The sequence below is a fragment of the Chroicocephalus ridibundus genome, chromosome 4 (genome assembly GCF_963924245.1).
Source record: "Chroicocephalus ridibundus chromosome 4, bChrRid1.1, whole genome shotgun sequence".
In the NCBI taxonomy this organism is placed as follows: Eukaryota; Metazoa; Chordata; class Aves; order Charadriiformes; family Laridae; genus Chroicocephalus; species Chroicocephalus ridibundus.
Window position 1 is genome coordinate 63,089,024 of NC_086287.1, and position 22,375 is coordinate 63,111,398.

General features: G+C 39.5%; 1 protein-coding gene across 2 annotated transcripts in view; it reads right to left on the reverse strand.

The window, feature by feature from the left end:
* Positions 1 to 22,375, reverse strand: part of JAG2 (jagged canonical Notch ligand 2) — a 72,148-nt gene that overhangs the window by 42,626 nt on the left and 7,147 nt on the right. For both annotated transcript variants that reach the window (XM_063333360.1, XM_063333361.1), the window contains exon 3: positions 1,730 to 1,784. In XM_063333360.1, the coding sequence (XP_063189430.1) occupies positions 1,730 to 1,784 (55 nt within the window). The remainder of the gene's footprint in view (positions 1 to 1,729; positions 1,785 to 22,375) is intronic.

Below are 22,375 nucleotides of genomic sequence, written 5' to 3' on the forward strand. Positions count from 1 at the left end.
CAAGCCTAGAGTGACTGTCCCCTTACCAAGTGTATTTTTTTAAAAATGGATTTTAAAGCTACAGATTTGCAAGAGGATTCTGCACATTCTAAAGCATAAACATAGCAAATTAGAAGACCATTATTTATTAAGTAGCTTATTAAAAAAATAATTCAGCACTTAAGTGCATACATATCTGTTTTGCAGGATAGGTTCTTCATGTTCACCCCCTTCTATACCACCTCATAAGTTGATCTGCCATCTAGAACTAGGGCATGAATATTCCATTATTCACAGTACTAGCTGCCCCTAGGCAAATTATTCCCAAGCTGGAAACTATTTAAAGCAATTAACTTCTGTAGTGCTTTTTGAACAAAGCATTCAAGAGGATGCTTCCAATCTGTTGCTATGCAAGATATCTAAACTTATTCAAGATATCTAAACTTATTCAAGATTAGGGCTTACTCTGCTCAGCACATAAGATCTTATTTTGAATATCATGTCCAGCTTTGGGAACTGCCATTCAAGAAGGCTGTGGACCAACTGAAGGGCTACAGCAATATGAATTACTAGAGATCTAAAGAAAACATACCTATTAGAAAAGGTTGAAGGAGCTGGTAAACAACAAGAGAAAAGCTTAATTCTAACAGAGGGAGGGCTCAAGAACAAACTATAACTCATCATTACTTTGTCTATTATTGGAAACAGAGTATGTTAGGAAAATCTCTAAGTTCGGAAAGTCTGTCATGAAAATGCAAGTGGCACTAATCACAATCTTCAAGGAAAAGGACCATAAACCTCTAACATAGCCTTAACATCAATTGAGCTTTGCCAACTTTTTATGTTCGATGCATCTTTGTAAGGACGGTCAGTGAAGCCGCAGAGAATGGAACCTACAATTAGATATTGATGATCATTTGGGACATAAACCTTTGCTAACTTAGTGTCCAAACACTCATCTTCCTCTATATTGATCCCAGCCAAGATTACCTAGTCCAATAGTCCATCATTAACCACAATGAAATTTGAAGTTCACTTAGCACTTGTAGCCAAAAGCATCGATTGTTTTAAGACAGGTTTGTAAACCACTACTAAAGAGCAGGTTCACGCTGGAGTCCTACTTTAGCAACAATATGGCAACCAGCACCTTCATAGGATTTTGAAGTATTTATACAATAATCTTGCTTTTCTTTCAAATCAATAGCCCTGCTCTGATACTGAGCGCTAGCATTTACACATCAGAAATGGAAGGTAACTTTCAGTACTTGAGGAGAAGGAACCATACCATAATTTAGAACACCTTAAAAAACATCAAACATGGTTTCTTTATGGGGAGCAAGAATGCTTATTTGTTTACCTGATCATGAAAAGTATTGCACAATGTGGTTATGGGGAAACCGAGGAGAATTCAAAGTGTAATTCTACAGCACAGATGTTTTTCCTTCTTTTTTTTTTAAAAAAGGGCCTATCGTGTTTTTTAAACATTTAAAGCTAATTATTAGAAGTCATGTATTGCAACCTTCACTTACTATTGTCCATTCTTTTTCCTATCAGTAATACCTTCTCACCATTTCTAACCCAGTATTCACTGCCTGGATTTGTACATGCCCTTTACTTAGATAGCAGGCTTGCATTCAGACTGATTTGGACAGACGGCTAGTTGCAGCAGTATACCATTTCGCCCCCTCCCCAGTCTGCATACATACCACACAGAGTGAGTGAAAACTGCATTTTTTACATACATACTCACCAGCTTTTGTATCATTATCCCAATCCCATGCTTCTAGTATTAATGTGAACGATCTCTGAAAAGAAACAACACACCAGTTAGATAGTAATAGAAAACAGTTACATGCCAGGCACAGTGATTTGGAATAAGCAGATATTGTTGCTACAAGAAAGCCAACTGAAAGCAGTTAAAAATTTCACTTCTCTGCTGTCATGTGAAAGCCCTTGAAGGCATCTTCTCAAAAGCATAAAATATAGCAGCATTAAAAATTGTGGGGCAAAGCATGCTAACAGCAAAACAAACACCCACACACACACACTCACCCACCAAAGACTGAAGTATTATTATTCTACTCCCACTACATTTAATTCTCAGCTTTGCTTAGCCACAGAAATCCTTTTCAGAAGTAGCCCTAGAAGGTTTCAAGGAAGTCAGGGGTTCTGAACACTGGGAAACAGCTAGAATATTTAGGACTTAAGCAACTGAAGACAGAAAAAAAGAAAAAAGAAAAAAAGAAAAAGGTCTGTAACACAGATCTGTTTGCCATTTTCTAGAAAAACATATCTAAAGGAGAAACACAAAAATCCACCCTGTATCTAATCTATCAAGAATGTAGACTTCTTTCTCGTGAAAGGGGAAGTGTGAAAAATGGACCTGCAAAAGATGCAGCAGAAACATAATTGTTAAAGGAAGCACACTTCCCCTGAGGAAAGAATAAAAGCATGATTTCAGACAGTTTTAAAATGATTTGGAAAAAACATGAAAGCTTTACTTCACTGAAGCAAGCCTTCAGGCATTTTTCTTAGTTTTATGACCAAACCTGTAGAATAGATGGTGATATTCAAATATTAAACTTATTTAGGAATAAGTTACCTTATGCATAGACGTAATGTTTGCCTGTTCTGAGTTTAACAAGCATAGCTGTCAAACCCTTCAGCTTTGATACTTTCCAACCTGTCCAAGTTAACATTGAGATTCTCACATACATTTAAAACCAAGGAAAAAACCTCCAAGAACAGAAAGAATTATTGCACCACTATCCTAAACCTCATGTATGCATCTTTGTGCTTAGAAGCAAGCCACACCAAAACCTGAAGCTCATTAAATACAGCAGAGCCAAGCCTTAATATGCACAAAATTCACAGGCTAACAATCCATGAATTCACATGGACCTAGGGACGTACAGCCAAGAACTTAATAGCACCATTTTAGGTAGAGGATTATGTATGAATTCAGCTATCTTTCATAGGGTGTTTCAGACTATTTTACCGTTACAGCATGAGATGTATGTTTTTGCCTTGAGATACTTTTTAAGAGCTTTGTATGTCCCTCACCTCTCTACCAAGGAGGGTTGATCATAACACTGGTCTCCCCATTTTAGAGCAGCATCAGAAGCAACAAGAAGAAAGATGGATGTGCTGGAACGTGTCCAGAGAAGGGCCACGAGGATGATCAGAGGGCTGGCGCACCTCTCCTGTGAGGACAGACGGAGAGAGTTGGGGTTGTTCCGTCTGGAGAAAAGAAGGCTCCGAGGAGACCTTATAGTGGCCTACCAGTATTTTAAGGGGGCCTACAAGAAAGCTGGTGAGGGACTTTTTAGGATGTTGGGTAGTGGTAGGACTAGAGGGAATGGATTAAACCTAGAGATGGGTCGATTCAGATTGGATGTTAGGAAGAAGTTCTTCACCATGAGGGTGGTGAGACACTGGAACAAGTTGCCCAGAGAGGTGGTGGAAGCCCCATCCCTGGAAGTTTTTAAGGCCAGGCTGGATGGGTCTCTGAGCAACCTGATGTAGTGGGAGGTGTCCCTGCCCATGGCAGGGGGGTTGGAACCAGATGATCTTTAAGGTCCCTTCCAACCCTAACAATTCTATGATTCTATGATCAGTGCAGCACCCTAAGCAGAAGAGCACTTTCCTCAGTTCCTTCACGACTACAGCAAGGGATCAGAGTAACTGAGTGTGTATTTCTCTACCTATGCCTAAACCACTATGCCTTTAAAAAAAAGGCTTTCTTCTGTAGTTTCAGACAAATGCTAGGGAAGACAATTTTCTGTCACTGAAACAGATAAAGGTTTAGTGGTAAATAGATTACACTCAAGGAAGGAGAGAAAAAGGAAGCTCAGGAGTAACTAAAGTGGACACAGGCATACTTGGGCTTGAACTGCCTTTGGAAAAGGACAACTGGTAGACATCAGTTGAGAAAGCAAAGACCTCTGCTTCTGAGGTATGACAACACAGCGCAACTCAAAACTCCACAAATTCTTTGAAAACACATTAGTGGAGGATTTCAGTAGCTTCGCTCTCCAACTCCCTGCTCTCCTTGCTCCCCTCCAATTTCAGCATTTAGGGAAGGCAGGATAGGATCCTAATGTATTCTGAAAACACTACCTGCCACCCCTCTCCTAAACCACTACCTGAAAAATAAATGCAGAGTGAATATTATCAGAAAATAAGTACCAAAGCACCACCCTAACATTACCTTCTGGCAATTGCAAGTCTCCTTATTTTGTGTCAAAATTAAGTGTAAACCTAGGCAGAATTACATAAATTGGTGCATGACCCAGAACTCTGTTATCAACCTCTCCTGCTTTTAACAACTGGTCTTCTAGCATATCCCTTAGTTTTCCTGTGTTCCATTGATTTGTATTAGAAGTACAAAATAGTGGTCAAGTGCTTCCAGATGTCCACTTACTCATCTTATGTAAGTGCTGATCTTTCCTACTGCACACTGGCTGTTGCATCTGACCGCCCACACGGGCTAAGGCAGAAGAAAATTTTAAGCTGGACTTGCTCTCTTAGGGAACAGATCGGTGAACTATGTCTCCCTGCCATTCCACCTGAAAGCAGATTTGGGTCTTTGCCTAGTATGCTAGTGAATTTTTGTGGGTAAAGAGAGGTCTGTGCAATGCACTGTGCTGGAAGGTGTGAACGGGGATAAAGAGGTATTCTACCCATTTTAAGATGCTTAAAATAAGGAGTCCCATAACTCCGGTAGCAAATCTGACCATCTAAGCTGGCATAGATTCTGGGGTTGAAAGTGTTCCTCTACTACCTTACAGAAACTTAATAGTATATTGCAAGCAACTACGACTTTGGTGCACAGGTCTTCCAAGACGTGGAACAACTGGATTTCTGGCCAAATAACTGACCTCTGCAGCCCGCACAGCTCGTGCTGCCTCCTGGTGGCTGGCAGGGCAAGAACGTGGCTCTGCAAACGCCAGGTTGCATAGGCCTGGTCTAAAGCATTTGCCTTTATCTTCCCCTTCCACTGGTGAACATCAAGAAATCTAAGCCCATCTACAAAAAGCTTAAAGAACATATACAACAAAGACAAGATACAGACTATTAAATCCTTTTACTTACTGACGTCCCATAGCCTCAATTTCCCCGTGTCTACTTCTGAGCTAACAGGCAAGCTCTTGGCCATTTACACATGAGCAAGCATATGGAGTATAACACTTTAGGAAGGCTTTTAGTCACTCTTGTGGGAGATTAGGGAGCTTATTCAAATGTCAGTAAAACAGTATTGATAGATAAATGTATATTTACTGGAAAATCAGTTTCAGCTGGGACAGTTCTCGTTGTGCAACTTCCTGCTTTCTACTGACAGTTACACAGTCAGCCTCTGAAAACCCCTAACAGACATAGTAAGAACATAACCAGAAGAGAAACTGATTTTTGTGGCTATTCTACCTCTAAAGGAAGACAGCTAAGGTTACCAACTCAGCCTGTCATCTCTTCCTCACCTCCAGCTAGTCAATAACTTCAAACAGGAATTCCTCTCCCTGGTGGCACTATGGATCATCATGTTACAATTACTACACCTCAAAACAGGAAATGGATCCTTAATCTACCGGTTCAATAAAACCCCTCTCTTCCTTTCCATCCCCCCTCCCCACAAGTATTAAGTCTTGCACTAGATCTGCTTGAATTCTTTTAAATTTTGCACTTCACTTTAAACCAATGGCTGGAAAACTTACAAAGAAGCATCTGCGTCATCAAATATGTTCATGGTACGCTGCACTGACAGCTTTCCAGTTACTGCTCAACTATCAGAAACATTTGTTCAACTATCAGAAACATTTATTAGTGGAAACTTTAATATCCATAGACTCACCCATACTGTAACCCTGTCCAATAACCAAAATAAGAGCTATAGGCTGAATAACGCTAATGGATGTAAGTTCTGAAGAATACTTTTAGCTTACATAATGGATACACTCATTTTATAAAAAAGCTCTACTGTTCACTTGCATTAGTCCTGTCTATACTCTTTGACAGAAAGCCTAGCACAGACTACCTAGCACATCATCTGCTAGCACCAGCTGCAAGTAACTCCTCTGTAGCACAGACACTTACACACTAGACAAGATCTTTCTTAAATTACAGAACTTGCATTAATTTAGCTCTTGTCCAGAATCTAAGGTGTACCCATACTATGAATCTTTAAATCCCTCACATCATCCAGTGGTCTATTGGCTCTTTGACATAAAAGTAATAAGAACAGCCTAGCTTAAAAGCTATTTAAGGTAAGAAGTTTTCCACAGAGGCTACTGATTGATATCTATACAAGTATGTCCAAGTTCCTGCATAAATTTAACAGAAAACTCTCTTTTTCTAGCAAGTATCCTAAAAATGCCCAAAATCATGAGTATTTTATGCATAATAAACACACCACCACACACACTACTTTTCTAACTTGCACACAGCTCTCGTTGTAGGCTGATATGACCAGCGCCTCACAAAAACAACATAGGTACATTCTGGTCTGTTCTTGTACATAAAAAGAAAAGCTTTGTGAAGTAGTATTTGCTGTTCAACTACTACTGACAAAATATTTAGAAAATATTTTAAAAGTGATCACGATGCAGATTGGAGAGGGAGGGGATAGGGGTGAACATACAGCACTGAAAACACACTTGATTCTACTGACTTTGGTGTCTAGGTTTACCCTCCAGAAAGAATTAAACACAAGACAGCATATTTGTGCTCATCAAATCAATTCTCAGAAGATGTTAAAGGCTACAAATCAGAAGAGGAGCATCAGCACACTTCTGCAGAAAAGTACAGCTTTATGAGAGAACAATTTGGTAGGAGTTAACTAAATAAATATACCAAGCAGTTTGCAAAGATACAAATTAAGCCTGTTTATCCTACTAATGCTGCTTCAGTCGTGTTTTTCTCAGGATTGGTGTTGACAAAAGCAACTTCAAAGCATTATTCCACTGTTTATACTAAACAAAACACTCCCCATACTATCCCAGCTACCTAACTTTCTGGGGAGGGGGGAAACAAGACCTGCAATATTGGTTTGGCATGGTCTTTTCATGAACTGTTACTACTACCTTGATATTTCCAAATCAACATTCAAAAGTGGTCTTTTTTTTTTTTTTCCCAAAACAGACATGTCAGACTTTTCATCCCAAGAAAGATGATCTGCTGACAGCACTTTCCATCAGGTATAGAACTTCTATTCTCCACCTCAAAGTCTGAAAAACCCAAAAAGTTAAGGTTCACATGAAATCAACAGTTGACATTATCTGTACCAATAACAAGCTATTGTGTGTTAAAATACTTTTATTCTAACAAAGAATTATCAATTTCATGTGAACAAGAGGACTGGAGTTTCTGCATGGAAAAACCTCAGAAGAAATCAGGAATCGGCTAAGAATTAGAGAAAAGTGTGTCTCTTAAACAAATCCAGAGCCCACATTGTCTTCCTGTTACAGTGTCACACAGCAAACACAAGGTCTCATCACCAGTCAGCACCATTTCCTTTCTAACATCAATCAAGGATTCACAACATTTGTATTTGAACATTTCAACTGTAAAAACAGGTCAAAAGCCAGCAGCACATCACTATCTGTATTCCAGAAGTTACAAAACTTAGAGTAGTAGTAAGTCATCACCAGAAGTTATAAAAATTGGACAAGTAGTAAGTCATCACCGGTATTTATTGCAATCAAGTCCATTAAGTCATGGTCAACTCTCAGGTTTGCTTTCCTAAGAAACTTTTAGACAAGTCAGGCAAGCACGGGTCTGGGGGCTCCCCTCCTTTTTTTCTTTTTGACCACCTCTCCCCCTCCCCCAAGCAGCCTGCTTGCCATGGAAAAAGCTGACTTGAAGGCAAGCATATTCCATTTCCTTCCCCAACAGCCCTGCAGCTAGGCAAGTTCTTACAACTTCCTCATGAATAAGCCAGAAGTGCAAAGGGAGCCAGGAAGAAATGAAGAAAGATTCTGAGAAGTTCCAGGATGCATCTTCAACAGAGGTTTAAGGGCAGACAGATGGAACAAGCCTTCAGGTGGATCTTTTACAAGCAGACATTATAAAGATGTAATGGAGACCTTTACTGAAGGAAAAAGTGTTCCCCATTGGGGGCGGGGGGAGAGGCGGGGAGGTGTGGTTAGGGAAGGGAGCTGTTTTTTGAAACTTGGAAGTATGCTTCAGCCACACTCACATGCAAGAACTCATCTTCTGAAAGCAAATGCCAGCCCACCACGCAAAATCATAAAGGTGCCCATCCCCTAAAACCCTCATTTCTCACTTCATGCAAAGTAAGCACCATTGGCCTAGCAAGGCCTAAACTACAGCCTTTCCTTTAGAAAAGGGGGTGAAACAATCCCATTTTGTTAGGACTGCTGTGGAACACCAGGTTAGAGTACTGCAAACATCAGCAACAGATAGCATAAAGCAGTTGTGCAAGTTGAAGGCTTCTATTTGAGAGCAATTACTGCAGTTATACTTCTCTTGGCCCAGTCACAAAGCAGCATGATGTTTACAAACTTTGGACCCTACTACTGTGTGAGGGGAACTCTTTATGAATTAGCCCCACCTGACACTCTTTAGGAAGTCTGTAAAATCAGGGGGAATAGGGGGTATTTTTTGCCACGGTTGCCAGCCAACAGGCTGATATGTCCACCCACATGAGTTTGAACACTTCATTCCACTCCTCCACCAAACTAAGCAAAGTCAAAACTGGAGGGGTGTGTATGTGTGTATGCATATGGGGGTGGCAGGGGGAAATCTAGATGTCTAGACTATTAAGACTCATTTATTGCAAAAGGAGCACAAATAAAAACAACAGGTGAATAAGTTAGAGTCAGCCTTGGAGTTAATATATCAAATTTAACACCCAGGTAGAGTCTCACCTCCAGTTAAAAAAACTACCCAGCAACTGGGTGCAATAATCCTACCAACAACCAGGTGCATGCATCTAAAAGATAAAACAACTTCAAGAAGGAACTCAAAGGTGTACTACAACCTATCTGGCAGTGCCCAGGGCCTTGTGAAACTGGAGTATAGCGTGCTTCTCTCCAAGGTGATCCAACTACTAGATCATGACATATCTTACTAGATGATATATCTGTAGGAAAAGCTTCACTTGAAGGTTTGAAGATACTTTGAACCTGCTGCAATGGCAGAATGCAACAGGAGTTTCTTGATATAAGCGTGTTTTCATATATCATGGGACAGCAAACATTTTAGCTTTGGAGTTCTAAAAATCATCTGAAGTCACGTAGTAGCTTTACCTAATGCCTGTAGAAACAATCACCCATTTTCAGGTAGCTCGCAAGAGGACAAAATGCCATGTCTCTGACTAGAGCTCCTCAAGGGATGACATCAATGCAGTCACCTTAGACCACATACAGAGCAAAGAGAAAGCTCCCTGGAGATCTATGCATGAGAAGCTAAACCATCAGAAAAAGATTCCACATTGTTCTGGTAGCTTAGCACCCTAGAGAAACTCAAAACAAATCTCAGCCGATTCAACCTTGTGACAAATGACAAGTCTTAGAGACACAGTATTTGTTCCCAATACCTGAGCGCTGGCCCTGACCTTTGATAGCACCCTCAGTCAGACAGCTGCTGCAGACAGAGCTACATCCTCCTTGAGTAAATAGGAAGAATGCACCTCACTAAGAGTTTTCAGTGCCAGAAGCAAGTCATTAGCTTCTTATTTAGAAAATCTGCGTAAGATCTGACCAGGCATTAGTCATGTCAGGACTTATCTGAAGAAAAGCTGATCTGCTAGGTACTCTCAGCTCACAGAACACTCAAGGTTCTAAAAGAGTCTATCCCTATTTTAAAACAGCGCCTTTCACCATTACATGCATAGAAGCAATGCTCGTCCTATAGAATGGAAGTAATTCCTAATTCTGCTTTTTATAGCTATCTGCTATTCATCCCCACCCTACTCCATCTCCCCTGCCCCGATTCCATCATATACACACCTCCACTGTACTCAGGGAGATCAAGTTGCAACTCTGAAGTTTAAGCTGTCAACTGTGGTCACTTAAATTTGAACAAACACCGCAGGACTGGCCTCCAAATAATTTATTTTCCTTATACTCGCAGAACTAAACCAAAAAAAAAAAAAGCATCAGTGAAAACTGAGCTCCTCAGATACAAGGGCTCCTGTGAGAGCTTGCCTTTGCTGAGATTTTTCAGCAAGAAAAAAATACCAGTATTTAATACCAATCCAAGCTATCAGCTACCACACTTATCAGTTTTGTTGAAACACTTCTATTTTACTGCAAATGACTTCTGCCTATGCCACCTCTAGGCAACTCCTGTACTGGTTTATAAAACTAGTTTTGGTTTATAAACCTAATTGCTTTATAAAACTAATCAATAACATCAAGGGTGACATAGATGTAATTTTTTTTTTTTTTTGCCAACCAGCTGAGCAAGCATAACGCTTATGAAAAAAAATAATCAATTAAATCTCAGGTGAACAATAACTAACTACAATTTTATTTTAGTGACTAGAATAATGGCATTCTAGGTGGTCTTTAAACCAGTTCTTAGACTAACATATCCACAGTTTAATCTTACCAATTATTTCTTTCTCCTTCCACAGTACCTTTGAGAATTCTTTGTACCAATTGTCATAATGGGAGTACAGTATTTCAAATCTTGTAATTTAAACTTCGAACCTTGATGAATGTAAACTAATTTTCAGAGATTCTCGTATAACCCTGAGTTAATGACACCTGTGCCTTTGTTCTTCTGTGCAAATTTTTTATTGATAAGCTAGGTTTCACAAAATACGTCTTGTGACTTGTCAATTCTGTAAACAGCTACTCCTTCAATCCACCAAAGCCACCTTGTTTCTAGCAAAGTGAGTTGTCTTCACAAGCTCAACACAAGTTCTTTGATCAGATCACAGTACGAGATCTGCTTCCCGCTCTCATCCATGTCTTGACTACTTAATATTCAGAAGTCAGTTGGAAAGCGCACCCTGGCTAGAAGGGGAGGCTAGAGAACAAAAGGAAAAGCAGGGAAAGAGACACTCAGTGTTATGCCACTGTGTGATTCTGTAACTGAAGATGAAGGAAGGCAGCATGGTTCTCCTGTTCCCCCTCTCCCAAGAGATGAGATGAATAGCATCGCTCAAGAGGGGGATGTTAGAAATCAAAGGTCCAGAGAAAAGCAACAAGGAGGAGCAAAGAACCAAATGATTTCCATGAGAGGAATGAAAGAATTAGTCAGAACTCACCCTGGAAGAGACACAACTGGAGCATATGACAGGAGTCTGCAAAGCTAGAAGAGACCCTGGGAACGGCTAGGAATAGATCATCCATTTTCTTGTCCTCGACAAAAACTAAAGGGGATCAAATTAAGCTAACAGGAGACATGGTCAGAAGAAAAGAAACAAGACAAGAGGGCACATCACGCAAAACCTGGCAAAACATTACATACATTGCCAAAGGGCAGACTGGTTTTAAGAGCTTTATGAGTCCAAGGGCAGACTGGCACAAATACTTAGTAGAGACCAATCACGACTAGGTTCAGGAAGTTACCAGGTTGAAAACAAAGCCTGGGAGAATGAAAATAAATTTTCTATATTCTTGCCCTTAGCCTTTCATGAACATTTGCTTATGTTCCCTGAATTCTGGTTTCAACCAATACAGGTGCTGTTCTGAAGCAAGCACTCCATGTTTTCAAATGGCTGACATTAAAGCAAAAGACTACCAAAAAAATAAAATCCACAACATTTACACTGTAGAATTTTACATGCCCATCTGAGCCATTAGTATCCATCCTGGGGTAATCAAACTCATGACCAAGGAATGACTGAGGAAAAAAGGGAAGCCAAGAGTAACAGAAACCAGTTCTAAATTAGATTTATTATTGTACCTCAGAACTCCTCTTTGAAAGCCATGACAGAAGCAGCCATAATTCAATGCTAATCAAGATTTTCCTTTCTGCAATACTGAAGTGTCATATGAAATAAAAAAATTCAAAAAAATCACCAATCATGTATGCAAAACACACATAGCAAGCCACATACCTCTGGTAGTAGATGCAACAAATGCAATTCAGAAAAAAGACAAGCTGAGCTAGAGCTATTAACTGGGAGATCTTACTACTTGGAATAGAGAGGTTTAGAGGTCTATAGACTTCTGAGACTTCCCCTGAGGAAAAGGTAATCACTCTTTAAAGACCGTGTGGGTTAAGTCAAGAGACACAAAGCAGAACATACTGTCACCCAAGGCAAGATAAGAGAAATGCACAAATACAGCAAGCATTTATAATTTATTAAGTAGCTGAAGATCGACAAGTATCATGTGAAATACTAAGCTTACTGATTTTATAGCAATTTTTCACACAAAAATTTGTCAGCACATCTGTGATAAAAATCCTGGCTTAACTATTAGAAAAAAATCAATATTTGCCTTGGGAAAGACTAAACTGAGGTTTACACAGAAAAGTAACTGAAATAATTAGGCAATTCACCTCCAAATTGTAGCTATTCTATTTACAGTAGTCGAAACCAATCCCCTACTGGCAGCTATGCAACATCATAGATGAAGGCTGGTGCTATCCCTAGTTACTGCTATTCCACTAAGAAAATGATTCTGCACTGTCTATATACATTGCTGAGCCAAGTATCACAGTTCCAGACAGACATGTTCTTCCACGGTAGCTGAAATGCCAGCAAGAAATATGCCTGCCCGCCCCCTCCCCCCTCCATTAAAAGCGCCAGACCTCTCAATCACTTAGGAACCAGTCTCTCTAACAAGGAATAAAACAGCTTTCAAAACATCACCTACATTTTCCAGGTGGAATTAGCGGAAGAATAGAATAGGAAGGGTGAAGATTAAGTTAGCATGACTGGTGCAGAAGCTGTGAAGGCAAGAGCATCTGTGACAGTCTGGAAACACCAACTAAAAAGAAAGAAGAAATGTCAGAACTTTAAAGCCAGAAGGGAAAAAAATAAGAGTCACAGACTTACTGCAGAGGTTTCCCTAACTTGACTCAACCACTTCAAATGCAACATTGCTATCCGTAAAATGTATCTTCAAATATTGTAAGGAATCCTTGTCATTAAACTCAAGATCCCAGACACAAGCTACTGGAATAAGATCCAGTCTCTTCAGAGCAAGCCAGATTAATTGCCTAGATTTATAAAAGATGTCCCCAGATAGTCTGCACGGCTACCATAAGTACTCCTGATAAAGGGAAACAGTAGATATGTCTGCCTATCCCTTTGGATCTCCCTCTATGTACCCGACAGTCACTGTAGGCTCAGCCCAGGGCTCAGGTAACACAGATTCAGAATTTGAGCCACAATCGCAATCCTTAGTGACCTCAGGAGAGACATTTCAGACCAAAAGGAACAGTTGTGGAGAAACAAGAATTAAGACATTACAGGCCTTCTGGAACCATACCTATAGAGGCAAACTATTTCCAGATAAGCTTTTTTTATTTGAACATTTGCACACTGTCCAGTAGGGAAAAAAATGTCTTGGAAACCATTTTGGTCAGTACGCACAGAAACCCATCTCCTTCTCATCCCTAACAAGTCATAGGAAATAACTTCCAGAAACTCAATACTTTTCAACAACTCAGTCAAACTGCTTTTCTTGCACATGAAAGCAGCCCCCGCCACGATACACATTCCAATCTGCAACAACGAGAATGGCAGATTTTGCCTGCATCTTGGAGGTGATCCTTAGATCTGCTGGGCAGAGGTTCTAGCATGCCACAAAAAGCTTTAGGCATGTGGAAAACAGACGTTGTAAAGGACAGCTTTTCCCAACTGCCAGCTCTTCCACAAATGCCCAAGCACTGTAATGCCCTGCTCACACATGACTGCTGTGGAAGAACAACTGACACTATAAAGAAGGATGATACACGCACAAAATAAAATTCACATGAAAACAGAGTCTTAATAAACCATCCTGCTCATCATTTAGCTTTGTTTCAATAGCTGATCAGAGCTAATGATGAGCACAGAACACGAAAGACCTAATGCAGCCAGAAAATACCAGCGCTCAGAAGCAGCATTAGTCATCCTTCCTACTGCCACAGCTCTCCTCTGGTAGTTAATTTACCTAACACATCTATATACACTAAACCTTTATGCAATATGATTAAAACTAACCCATCTTTAAATATCCTTTGATATAGGTGTTAACGTATCTGTTCCAATGAGGTTTTCTGGAAAGAAAATTGGGGTATAAAATGGCATCAGCAAGCTTTCCTTCTATACCTTGGAAGAAATTAGATCATAGAAAAGCCAGCCAGCCAAATAGCCCCACCTACTTTAAATATAACAGCTACCAAAGAAATAGAATTTGGTATGCTATACTACAACCATACAAAAAGAAGAGACAACAGCCTACTAGTTTAACTGAGGGCAGTCAAACAAGTGCCACAGTTTGTACTGTACCTGTCTCTCTCAAACAGGAGAGCCTAACGCAACCTACCCAGGTCTCGTTTCTTTTTGACAGTTCGAGAGCAGAAGCAGCAAGAAGGAAAATGAAATAAAGTCTACATGGATCAACTCTGTAAACCTGCTAAAACCTCAAATAATAGCCTTCCCTTCCATCCTACCAAGAGAGAACACAAGGTGTTCATTTTTAACTTAGATTAGAAACTGAGATTAAATCAGAAGTTATATACAAGAAAAAAAGAGAAGGAATTCCTGTAGCTGTTTCCCTGCAAGTATCCGATTTTAGTGGACAAAAACCAGTCAGAAACCTGACAGAAAACACTGTTTTAGATGGAGGGACACAGGGCTAAGTTTCAATAGACGTTTTGCCTGATCATTACATAAAAGGAAATAAACAAGCTATTTACATCTTAAGATATTTTCATGACTTCACAGCTATTAAGATTGTCCTTTCCACCACAGCTGGAGCTAGCACTAGCAGCTTCCAGAAATACACTGAGTTAATTCAATAGCAAAGAACAGAAGAAAGTATCCATGAAATTAGAGAACAGAGAAAAAAGCCTTTTAGAGAGAGATGTGTACAATACCATGCAGATAGCTGGGTACCATCTTAACATCATTTTATTACATTTAAGTGGAAGCTTTCAGCCTTGCTACCACCTTTGAACTGTTTCAGACAAACTTGATATTAACCAAGTATCCATGTCCTACTCTTTTCCTAAAGTTTTGGAAGAAGTCCAAGATAAATTAAGCCCATTATATGTACACTTTCTTGTTGCATTAATGAAAGTGTAGCTAGGTTGTCTCTTTTGAAGTGTAATGTAACGACCATGAAGACCCATTAATGGTTAGTGCAAGACTTGTTTTATGCTAATATTTAGAATTCAAAGATGAACTAGTAATTAATACTGCTCTTCCCCTCCCCTCCACGCTCCATGTGGCATGGATATTAGTATCCTCTGGGCACTTCAAGCCATGCATCATTATAATTTCAACTTGAAGTCAAGAGGGAATTAAACTAACTATGTAATAACATACTTTAATTATTGTTCTAAACACAGAACACCTGCATGCACTCTCTTTTGTATTGGAAATATGCATACTAAGAAGGTAGGCAAATACAGAAAAAAATAACAGATATGCCCCCAAGTTCTATGTATGCAAAGTTCCCAGGAATAGAGTAGTGTTTTAATCTTAAACCCTTTTAAATAACGTTACCAGTTGATAGCACTGCAGTCTTTCCCTTTGTTTTTGAAAAAGCAAATGCCCACACAAAACCAACTCAAGCTAATGAGCCTAGATGTCTTGCCCTAGGAAGGATCGAGGCCCATACTCAACCTCTGTTCCTAAGGGAGCACAGAGACAAGAGCACTGTTTTTCTAAGTCCTCTTCAACTCCCTCATCAGTCCTACCCAACGAAGTCAACTCTAGAGCTAGTTGGGCAGCATCAGTTACATTTAGAAGAGGACACGCTGGCCCACAGTGATGGCAGCAGCTGACTGATCAAACATTCATATAGCTCCAAACAAGATACATCATTTTTTTCCAATGGCATTGGCTCTGAGCACAGGTATTGTCAAAGGCCTTTTTGCCCTAAAGGAACACAAATGTCTAGGTTTTATTGCTACATGAGTTGCACGACAGTTTCAGACAATTTGAACTTCACATTTGCACAAGACATTTATCAAACAGATTGTAGATTTCCTCACAGCTAGGAACAAAAATGTAATTAATCTAGAAAAAAGGGGATAATGTACTTAAGCTGTCCTTCATACCATCCCCAAACTGAACAACAGCTCAGTTTTTAATTTCTGCACATGCTAAAGAGGCAGGCAGAGAAACAAACAGAAAGAAAACACCTTGTGTCAACTTCACAGATAGCTGCTCACCTTCCCTGAAAACCACCTCAGCACTCTGAACCAGGACACTGCAGACACAATCAAAGCTGTATCTGTATCTTGCTGCTCTCCATAAATTTACAGGAATAAGCTGAGCAGAAAAATAACAGTCACCACAGTAAGAGATGGTGCAAGTTCTTTCATGTAGATCAACACATGCAAGGAACTTGAATAAAGGATTAAACAGCGATTCTGCACACAGACATGCACACTTAGTTAAATATATGTGGGAGCACCAGAGTTTAGTTGTGGAAAAAAATAAGTTTATAAACGTGTTCTTGAAACAAATGCTTGTATCATATTCCAGTAGCAGGACTGAATCTTCTGAACAGCACTTTGTGGCTACAGTAAATCTTTATCACATGTTTGCAACACCAACCACTATGCTGCATTTAATTACTATTAAAAATGAACTGCTTACAGCAGCAAATAAAAAGAGTATACAACAGTATAAATAGGCTACAATTCCAAGATATCTATTTGACTATATGGCGACCAAGGCTTGATCAATCCCACCAAAACAAAGCAGCAACAGAACTTTAATATGAAATCACACCTTGCAGATTAATGTAAACTGGAGGGGATCTGATATAGCTTTATATTATTACAAATCAGACATAACCCACAAATTGGCATTCCTTTGGAAGGAAAGCTTTCTAACAAGCATAGTAAAGTACACGGAACAACCTCTGAAAGCAGGCACTTGCCCTGTAAATTTACTCTAAGCAAGTGAACTAAGAGTGCTTCTCTTTCTTTTTTTTTTTTTCCTTCCAGATCCATGTCAATGTGAGGAGAAGGGGAAGCTATGAAAGGGAGGTTATCTCAGCAAGTCTTCAAGTTCATTTCACTGTTGACCCCTAGTTAGTTCTCTGCTGGGTACCAGCGTTACAGCTTTCCTCAGTGTATCAGTGGAGAGCAGAAAGAAGCCATGCAGAGTAAGCTACTGTACTAGCAAAGTACTAGTGAATACTTTTCAGTTTCTTTAGTACTTAATTAGCCAATGACCCTTCTGATGTTCTGTCTTCTCCAGATTCCTTGCCAAGCATAAGTTTCACAGACTACCAAATCTTAAAAATATATCCTAAGGCCTTACAGACAAATTATCACTGACAACAAGCTGTCACAAGTAAAGCCTATCTTTTCCTGCCAGCTAAAGCTTATTTTATTTACCTTACGTTTATGGTGATCTGGAGGTAGATGTGAACAGCTTGAGAAGATCTGTTGATACACAACAGTTTGTTCTTCTAAGCCCTGTGACGATTAAATTCTGACAGTCCACAGTTTAAGTCCACGACATGCAGTGGTAGAAAAAAGGTATTTGAATTCTGGGAATTAACCTCTCAAGAATTGCCACCAGCTAGGTTTGAGCAACACCTTTACCCTTCACTTCTTACAGAGCAAGAGAAGATGTGAAGTTGATTACAAGCTTTAAACCGATAACTTCAGGGCTGCATGGTTTAACACTAAACATCAGAAGACACTGCAGGAGCACTAAATACTTGACAACCAACATCTTAAGTGTGTAGACAAGTCTAAACATTTCAGTTTCTCCACTTCCTTCTCTTCCTCACTTTCCAATAGAAGAAAGCACCATTCTATGTGTATGAATTATGGAAACAATATTCAGTTTTACAAAGTTCTCTAACAGCCAAATACAACACTAAAATATTTTGGGCCTATATATAAACATATGGTTTAAACAAGTTTATAACCAACACAGAAGGTGCTATCAGCTCATTGCTATGTACAAAAAACAGTCATTAGTGAGGGGCAGCAGATGGCTATACTTGCTCTGAACAGTCCAAGTAAACGGTCTGACTTCTAGACTTTGCTGATTACATGCAGCCAGCTACAGTAAAAACTCCATGTTGTGATATAAGGAAAATCATTTTATTGTAACATAAAAGAGAACTAGAACTATCAAAAGCACCTGAAAAAAAATTCTGTGTACATGGCATAAGAGAAACTAACTGCCACTAAAATCTATTAAGCAGCAGCACAGGTCACCAGACCGGTATTATTAAATTGTCCTCAACTCATGGGAAGAGCAGCAAAGAGTACCAAAAATTGCACACTCTAAAAAACTTCTAGTTCAGTCTTGATTAGAGTAGATCAATAATTAAACTATTGACATATTTCTCAACTTACTGCTTAAAGCACATGTCAGTCAAGTCTTCCAACTATGAACAAGCTCCCTAATTAGAACTTAAGTTCTCCAGCTGGCATCTTGGACCTTGAAGATTAAAAGGGTAGACTGCATTTTAAGGCAGACATTTCAACTCTACAATGCTATAAACCGAATGATACATAATGTGGCGGGGAGGGGGGCACAGGGGGGACGGCAGTGGCCAGAAAAAGACTAAAAGAATCCTATTTGATGGTTTAGCCTAACTGCCAGCTTATATGGTATTTCACTACAATTTGCACGTACAGAACTGCTTCAGAAGAATTAAGGAAAGCTAGCTCTACCTGAAACTAGCATTTTCTAACAATTGTAGGATAGTGCAGCAATATTAATATTGCCTACTCACTGGAAGTCTGGAAATGTACAATTTATTTAATTCAAACATTAGATCCTTAAAGTTACTTAAGCTGGTATGTTCAGAGTACTAGAAAGCATAGGAGTGACTAGAGACCTAGTGGACTATCTAGAAGTAAAACAGGCATTGCAAGAACAATTTAACTATAATAATAATGTACTTAACAAAACCCACCAGAGCACATCCTGCCAGGAACAAGATATATAAAATCAGGACTTTCAAGCCCAAGCAGGATGTAAACAGATTGCAGTTTATGTACTAATACACCAGTCTTATCTCAGATAAAAAAAAAAAAAAACACAAACAAAAAACCAAACAAAAACCCAACCAAAAAAAAACAACACCAAAAACCCCAACTTCAGAGAATGAGCACCTGTACATCTGTCCAAGAGGCATATAATTGGTTACTCAAAGACTATTAGGTTGTTTCTTAGCAACCTCTGCAAGCTCTAATCAAGACTAAGATTGCCATTCAGCCTTGAAATGTCTTGCCCCTTCCATCTAATATAGCATTCTAACTGCTATTGAGGAGCAAACAGTCATTTCAACCACAGATAAAATCCATGCTTACTATGTGTTTCAGCTGAGTTCCTCTTAGCACTTGCTATCAGAAGATCTTCATGTCGAATATGCTTTTTACACTTTATTTAGTATCTGAAACAGCAATTAATAAAATAAACCTTTAAATTTCCTCCTTTTTATATAAAATAAAGGCTAACTACAACTCTAAAAAAAATGACCTTGGAAATAAAGTTTAGTAAGCGAGCATAAGTTATAGCCAAAGTCTTAAACAACAAGATTTTATAATGGTAGAACATTCTCTGAATACAGATACAAGAAAAACACTTAATATCAAATACAGCAGTAGACACATTTCAGGGAAATAGCCACAGAGCTGGATGATGTTTAGATCCTTGGTGATGCTGAAATGCATCTATACGTCGCACACACTAGATTTCTTAAACCAAGTATCTTTCAGCAAAACTCTGACCAGCAGATCAAAAAAAAAAAAGAAGTGGCCACAAGAATCTGAATAATTGAAAAATAAACTCATCTGTTCAGCCGTAGTCTAGCTTCATTGCTCATCTGTAATATCAATGGACATACGATAGTCTTCACTTAAGACAGCAGTCTTAAAGATTAAGTTTTATATATTTTTCCTTAGGCAGTAAATGAAGACACCAAAAGTCTATGGTTAAATCAGGGATGGCCGCTCTTCCCTGACTCAGCATGATCTACACAAGAGCTATCACACAGCTCTCCTCAGCTTTCTCCCTCCTGACAGGTCTCCCTGAGTGTACAACAGGGGAAGGCAGTACCTCTAAAAGGGTCCCACTGCCCCATGGGAGGCAGAATTTCAGCAGATGCCCAACAGATGGTCTTAGCCATCCACACCAGTTCATTCCCCAACCCTGGGGGCAGTGGCAGAGCAGAGTTGTCAGGCTACATGTCCACCTCCTGTCCACATGACAGCTGAACGTGCAGCTCAAAAGCCACCAACTGGGTATGGCAGACAGTACTGCCAGTGGTCATCTCTGGCCAAAACCTGATCAATTTTATACACCCACTAACCATAAACTAGAGTAGCCTTCTACCAAGAAGCCCAAAGGCATACCAGAGTGCTGACAAGGAAGAGAATGGCGGAACTACTGGCAAGGAACAGTAGCAACTACCCTTTGCGTTAAGCACCTGGCTAAGCATTAAGGAGCCAAAAGGAATGCCAGTACACATTTATTCCTCACTCCTTGAAGTAGCCTCTCTCCTTCCAAATTGCTGCTCCCAAGCTTCTTCCAGATCAGAGGATTACTAGCAGATACAATTGTAGAGGACCGAGGAAAAGTAAACTGATGTGCTAGCGGGAAAGTGACCCCCTTTTTAGTCTCTTCAGTAGGCTGAGAAGCTCTGAACTAGAGCAAGCAAATGCAAATAGGACCCACACAGAGTTGACAAAACATTGGCCTTGTTTTCAGAAGAGGAGGGAGGGAAGCTTTCAGGCACACGGTAATTTAAAGCTTCTGCAGATGACTAAGTATACAATGCGATCATAGCTGCTTTATTAACTTAATAAAGTAGTTTCTAAAGTATGTTCATAGCATGTATTTCAGAGCCAACACTTGCACAAAGCAACACCTACAGAAAAAACAAGTGAAGGAGTCAGACTACATAGAAAGGATGAATTCTACTCATCTCACCTACACCTAAGTGACTCGATGGTGTTGCTCAAAAGAGGGGCCAGACAGCCACCAGCCCACAGGGATAGCACAAACACAATTAATTTTAAAAGTTTAAAAAAAAATACTAAATCATCATCATTTACCTGCACATCTGTCTCAAATACAATCCTGCTTACACAAGAAGAAACCTAGCCTAGTGAGAAGTGTCCCTGCCTATGGCAGGGGGAGTTGGAACTAGATGATCTTTAAGGTCCCTTTCAACCTAAACCATTTTATGATTCTATGAAGAAAAATTTTGTGGCAACTGATTAATGACAAACAGATTAAAAATGTACTAAACTATTTTTCGCATTTTTTACATCCACAAAACATAGTCATTTCACATCATCCATTGTTTGACAGAAGCTTAATCTTTTGCAGCTTTTGTGCTGACAAACAGTGAACTGTAACAGTAACTCAAGGCAAGCTGGACTTGCACAAGGAATACAAGCAGCAGCATCAAACACAGAAGGCAGCTTTTCCAACACAAAGCTCCTCAATATCTACACCAACAGACTTCCTTGAACTTCACGGGATTGCTCAGAAAGTCTGCAAAACAGTGGGAACGCAGCCCAATTAGGCCAAACATCACAAATCTGATATAAATACAAGCAATTATGGTTTTACCCCAAACAACTACTTTACAGATAAACCTGATTGTTCAAGATTACAGCTGCAAGTAGTCATGTCGTTAGCAGACTTTTTTTTTTTTTTGACAAAACACTGTTTGAAACATCTTCAAACAGCCCAAAGACAGTGCTACAAAGCTTCCATCACACTGCGGTGAATCGAACATACTCTGTTTCTTCCTCACCCTCTTGTCCAGCTCACATCCTGTAGTGTAAGAGTAATCCTGACTACTTTAATACCTACTCCATTTTCAGTCAAAGATTTAATGCCCGCACCAGCTGTGTAGCTAAGAGTGTAGTATTTCACTGATAGGCTGGCTAGAGTACCTTCTGGAATAAAGATTAGAAAGTTGACAAGAGGTGTATAAGCATACAACTCTCAGTGTCTGGGAGGTAAAGTTATTTGTCCGCAAGTTTTGAGTTCAGCCTCAGTGTTTCTGATAAATAAGCAAGTGTTTATTTAAGGAAGCTTTCAAGGAGTATAAATAGAAGTGTTCTTTACTATCTCACCACCTCCGTGACATTCAAAAAACCCCTAGAACTTTAAGGTATAAAAGCTTAAGCAGTTAGTAGAATACTGTCCTCTGAGGCATATTTATTTCAAAGTCAGAACAAATTCTAGATTTAGTGACATCAACGTATGAAAGACTAGAGTGCAAAGAACACTTCTGCTTAAAGTTAGAAGATAGATTTTCTATAG